The 6,053-nt window shown below is 49.0% G+C and overlaps 1 protein-coding gene across 1 annotated transcript in view; it reads left to right on the top strand.

Annotated features, from left to right (window-relative positions):
• Nucleotides 1–1,588: 1,588 nt before the first annotated feature.
• The window catches only part of LOC106818046 (sarcoplasmic reticulum histidine-rich calcium-binding protein-like), a 7,937-nt gene continuing 3,472 nt past the window's right edge, over nt 1,589–6,053 (top strand). The window contains exons 1-2 of the mRNA XM_014822761.1: nt 1,589–1,696; nt 3,478–3,524. Coding sequence (XP_014678247.1) covers nt 3,483–3,524 — 42 coding nt within the window. The 5' untranslated portion in view covers nt 1,589–1,696; nt 3,478–3,482. The remainder of the gene's footprint in view (nt 1,697–3,477; nt 3,525–6,053) is intronic.

The following is a 6,053-nucleotide window of genomic DNA, read 5'->3' as shown; positions in this document are numbered from 1 at the left end:
CGTGCGTACGTGTGCGTGTGTGTGTGTGTGTATGTGTGTATGTGTGTGTATGTATGTGTGCGCGTGGGTGTGAGGAGGGAGTTGTGTGAGGTGTGGGTGTGAAGGGGGAATGAGGCGGGTTGTAAAGGTTGGTTTCGTGAGGTGTGAGGGGGTGGTGGTTGCAGTCGAGCAGATCAGGCCTGTGTTTAATTAAAGCAAGTATTTCGCATAGTTTTGTCCGACCTTTCTTTAACATTTTCCCGACCGTTCTGTTGCTTACCGGTGCTTCTTGCGTAACACCAATGTATATAATAAGGCTACCATGTCACCGAACACCCGTACATTATCGACTAAGTTTTCCTTCATGCAATATGCACACCAAACAGCGTTTCAAATGAGATTTATTTACATAATTATGTCAACATCACTTGCAGGTGACTGGGACCCTCTCTCTACACAATGTTACGTGGTGTCTACGTGTTGAGGTAGGTACCAGCGTGAAAAAAAATCCCGTCACTTAAACACGGGCAATTTTTTGTGACATCGTTAGCATATTTTATTTTCGCGATTCTCGAGATGGTATATGCGCAAGTTTGCTGCTCATTTACTGTTTTGTAGCCGATAACAAACTCGTAGTAATTTTTGCGCTGAAGTAAGTAATCAGTAATATCAAGAGCTAATAAATTAATAATAATAATAATAATAATATATAATATATATATCATAATTAAATAATTATAATAATTTATTAGCTCTTGGTAATATCAAGAGTCCATAATAGAAATAATAGAAACAATAGAAGAGTCTATTATGGACTTTTAGTTTTATCTACGCTGTCATGTGTGACTAAATTATTCTACATTGTTTAATATCTCGATTTGTTTAAGAGTTGATCAATTTAACCAAAACCCCCTTTGGTGATTCCTTTCGTAATCGCCATATGCAAGACAATGACTATAATGTAATTTAATTACTGTAAATTCTAATGCTGCCAGCCTGCTGAGGTCTGATGTATAGCAGGCAGTGTACGTATAGCATCGTCAATACTAACAATACGTATATACCTCCCTCCTCGTACCATCGTACTGGGTTTATTCTCGCTCCATCAACCGTTAAATGTTCGCTCGCTGTCTGTGACCAGCGGCATTTGATTTTAGCAGCCACACCTTTACCCTCCTCTGTATTTCTTTCTTTCTTTCTCTCTCTCTCTCTCTCTCTCTCTCTCTCTCTNTTTTTTTCTTCACTCGCTCTCTCTTTCTCTCTCGCGCGCGCGCAATCTGTTTCTCTATTAGTCTGTGTGTCACCTTCCTCCCCGTCTCTCTCAGTCACCTTCTGCCACACGCTCTCTCTCTCTCTCTCGCTCTCTCTCTCTCTCGCTCTCTCTTTCTCACTATCGCCCTCGCTCTTTCTACCCTCTCTGTCTTTCTCTGTTTCTCTCTGTGTTATCTATCTTTGTCTCCCCCTCTCCACCTATAGGCTGTTCGCGCGCGCACGCCGGTCACGACTCCCGCAAAACTGGTTCCATCCGAAATAGTTCAAGGTTGTTTCTGATCGACGGGCGGTTTAATATAATTTTACGCTCGTTCGCCCGCGCACGGCCGCATCCGTCTGTGAGCTAGAACAAGAGTCGGCGAATAGCGACGCGTACAGCCATACCGATCCCCACTGTCAGACGAGGAGCATCCTAGCAAGCAGCAGCAGCAGCCCGGTAGCAGAGGTACGTGTGTATCTGGCATTAGATAGCATCTGTGTTAACCTCGTCCTCCTGCTGCCGCGCTTGAAGTGTGTGTGTGTGTGTGTGTGTGTGTGTGTGTGTGTGTGTGTGTGTGTGTGTGTGTGTGTGTGTGTGTGTGTGTGTGTGTGTNATCCTCTGTGAACATACAGCATCAGTACCACGGACCGCAGCAACACGCGGCGGCGGCTGCTGAAGCTGCTCGTATAGACACATGATGTTAGTGATAGACATGATAGTATTAGTGTCTGTTCAGTGACCCCACAAACGCTGGCACGGAGGCTTACACTGCCGCTATCGGCGTGCGCGCGTGTGTGCGCGCGTATGTGTATGCGTGCCTGTGTTTGTGCGTACGTACGTGCGTGCGTGCGTGCGTGTGTCCGTACGTGTTTGCATGCATGTGGTTGCGTGTACGTGTTTGCGTGTACGTGCGTGCGTGTACGTGTGCGATAAGGGTTGTCGCCACCGTTAAGATTGTTATTGCTTTTGTTATTAATATTATTGTTATTGTTTCTGTTGTTATTGTCGTGCTGTTGCTCATGATGATGTTTATGTTGTTGTGGATGATGACCATGATTATATGTTTGTTGTTGCTGTTGGCGTCGTTGTCCCCCCCGTTGTCGTCACCGTCGTTGTTGTATATCTTAAGGGTGTTTATAGTTATAGAAGAAGAATAGGCATGGGCAGGGCTAATAACCGAGCTGTAGCTACAATAGTGCTTACTGAGAGTGATGACGTATAAACTAGGCTAATGGCGTGCAAGAGAGTCCGATGACATATAACATAGACTGACGCATTACCTAATAGATTGATGACGTATAACATAGAATGACGAAGTATCTAATAGATTGATGACGTATAACATAGTTTGATGACGTATGACATAGATTGATGACGTATGACAGATATTGTCTGCACGGCCGTTGCTCTCATTCGGTCGCAGATGTTGTCACAGGTAAGTAGTTCATGGCGACACATACAAGCGGCGCTAGAATTAACGTGGGAAGCGTAGAGACAGGTAATAGAGTAGATGCGGTGGCGAGAGAGAGAGGGAGAGAGATAGAGAGAGAGAGGGAGAGAGAAAGAGAGAGAGAGAGAGCGAGTGAGTGAGATAGAGAGAGAGGGTGAGAGATGGAGAGAAAGAGAGAAGAGAGAGAGAGAGAGAGAGAGGATAAGAAGAGAGGAGAAGAGAGGGAGAGAGAGAGAGAGAGAGAGAGATAGATAGAGAGGGAGAGAGAGACGTGGTCTAGGTGTATCACGGTTAGAGAGAATGAGAATTAGTGCAAAGGTGGGTAGATGCATGAAGTCGAAATGCGGGTAGAGCCCGCGAGGAAGGGCAAGCGAGAGGATAGACAACTGCTACTGTGTTTCTGGCACGTGTTACACGTAATCATAATAATATATATATATATACTTATATGATAAAGTTTATACGCGACAACGGTAGATAATTTTGACCTGTTTATTTTTTGGCATACAAAATGTTTCGTTGAACGAAAGCTCAACACCATCATGCTAATACAGAGCCGACACTCATCTAGTGCCTAATAGCAGAGGTGCGCCTCTTATTAGGCACTGATGAGTGTGGAGCTTTCGCTCCACACGAAAGCAGTTCTGTATGCAATAAACAGAGTCAAAATTTCTAACGTGTCGTATAACTTTATTATAAGTTGCTCTACTCATGATAGTATTGAGCACTCTCGACACAGCGAGTTCACAAACAACCATTGAGGATCTATAATACATCAGTACTTGTTCTACTTCAGAAACCATGAAGACGTGCCTTGTGTTTTCCCTTGTCGTCATCGCACTGGTTTGTATAATTGGTGTAGTATGAGTATAGTCAGTTACTAACATCTATATGTGTTAGCGGGAGCCCATCGCCGTACGCGTGGCTCTGCAAATACTGTAATAGCTGTCGTTGCCTTCTGCGTTGTTGAGCTGATGTATTGTTCACCCCTGTGTAGAATTATTGTGTAGGAAAAAGTTTAAAATTTCGTTTTTTTTAATGATATTATTCAGAAGAGAGAGAGCAGAGAGAGAGAGAGAGAAGAGAGAGAGAGAGAGAGGAGAGAGAGAGAGAGAAGAGAATGAGAGAGAAAGAAATAAAGAAAGAAAGAGAGGCAGAGAAATAGTAAGACAAAGAGAGAGAGAGCGAGAGAGAGAGAGAGTGCGAGCGCGTGCGCGAGAGAGAGATAGAGGGAGCGAGCAAGAGACTAAAAGGGGGCAGAAAGAAAAAACGAAAAAGCAAAAGCAAAGAAGAGAGAGCGCGCGCGCGCGAGAGAGAGAGAGAGAGAGACTAACTCGCCGAAAAAGAGAGAGAGAGCGAAGAGATGCGCGCGCTGCGCGCGAGAGAGAGAGCAGAGAGAGAGAGAAGAGAGAGAGAGAGAGCAGCGCGCGGCGCGAGAAGAGACAGAAGAGTGAGAACAGGGGGGCGAAAGAGAGCGAGATAGAGGGAAGAGAGAGTGTGCAGGACAATGCAATGTTGACGTGGGTGTGTATGCAGAAACGCCCGTCGGTTACAACGTGTGAAGGCAACGTGCACCTCGATCGTAGCCCGTATAGAACCTGAAAAAATGGAATGGAATATAATACGACGTAGCTCAGACATAATATAAAGAAAACATAGTAGTGATCGTCTATAGCGCGGTCTCATTCACACGGTTTATTACAGCGAAAATAGAAGAAAACCGAAAACACGTCTGGGTTTCTCTACTAGTATTACGTTATTGTATTACAACATAGAATAGCCTGGAACGCATACACACGATCGTAACATGGCGTCGTAATCGTCGTCGTCGTCGTCGTTCGTCGTCGTCGTCGCGTCGTCGTGTTGTTGTTTTTGTTGTGTCGTCTGACTTTCAGCCTGTATTGTCTGCTCCTTTGCGTGGCTGCTACTCTGTTGTTGCTGCTGCTGTTGTTGCTGGCTGCTATGCTGCTGCTCTTGCTGTTGTTGCTTGCTGCTGCACGCCCGGTGAAATCATCCCGTTCTAAATCGGCAGCGTTTTCTAGTCTGCTACCAAGTCGTTTGGCCTAGCCTGAAGTGAACGTTGTTGTTGTTGAACAAATTACTGCTCATTAGTGCACGTAGCAGAATGTGCAGGGTAAACATTATGGAAATGACGCACTGCTATTCTATTGGTATCTGTACCTAACATCATCCAAACAACGACGACTAAACAAACAACAACAGCCTCACACCCGCAGCGACAGCAGCCACCACCACGGCATCACCACCACCACCATCCACGCACCACCACCATCACCGACCACCACCATCACCACCAGCCACGCATCACCACCACCACCGATGCACCTTTCACAAGAGTAGACACCACCATCACCACCACCAGCCATCACCACCACCACGCACACACGACACCATCAACACCAACCACGCACACCACGCATCCACACATCACCACGCATCCACCAATCACCACCACCACCACCACCACAACCATCACCACCATCCACCATCACCACCACCACCATCATCATCACCATCCATGCATGTATCATCATTATCATTCACTATCAGCCACCACCACGCATCACCTAACCACCCCGCTGTTGTCACCACCACCTACACGCGTCACCACCACCCCGCCGCCTGTCACCACCACCCCGCGGCTGTACCACCCCACACCGCCGCTGTTCACCACCACCCCGCCGCTGTCACCACCACCCGCCGCTGTCACCACCCACCCCGCCCCTTGCACCACCCACCCCGCGCGCTAGTCACGTCACCACCCCGCCGCTGTCACCACCCACCCGCGCCGGCTGTCACGCACACCACCCGCCGCTGTCAACGCACCCACGCGCCGCCGCTGTCACCAACCACCGCGCCGCTGTCACCACCACCGCGGCGCTGATCACCGACCCAGCCCCCCGCATCACCACCCACCGCCGCTGTCACGCAGCCACCCCCGCCGCTGTCACCAACCCCACCCGCGCCGCTGTCACCGAGGGCCAGCCTCATGCTGCGTGTTCACCACCACCGCCGCCGCCGTGCAGCTGCCTACCACCGCGCCGCGGTGGCAGGCGACCAACGCGTTCACTGGCTGGTGTCACTGAGCGCGGACCGCCCGCCGCGTCACCACTCACCTGCACGTTTGTCATCACCACCCCCGCTTGCTGTCACCAACCCACCCGCTGCTGTTCACCACCCACCCGTCCGCCGTTGTCACCACCCACCCCGCCGCTGTCCACCACCACCCACTGCTGTCACTAACACACCGCCGCCGCTGTCACCACCGCACGGCTGCTCGTTGTCAGCCACCGTCACCCATGGCCGTTGTCACCGCGTCAACACACGACAATCAACGTTGGGTTTTGTCCG

Source organism: Priapulus caudatus, unplaced genomic scaffold (genome assembly GCF_000485595.1).
Source record: "Priapulus caudatus unplaced genomic scaffold, Priapulus_caudatus-5.0.1 Scaffold1995, whole genome shotgun sequence".
NCBI lineage: Eukaryota > Metazoa > Priapulida > Priapulimorpha > Priapulimorphida > Priapulidae > Priapulus > Priapulus caudatus.
Note: the sequence above shows the minus strand (reverse complement) of the source record. Positions and strands in the feature narration are given on the sequence as shown.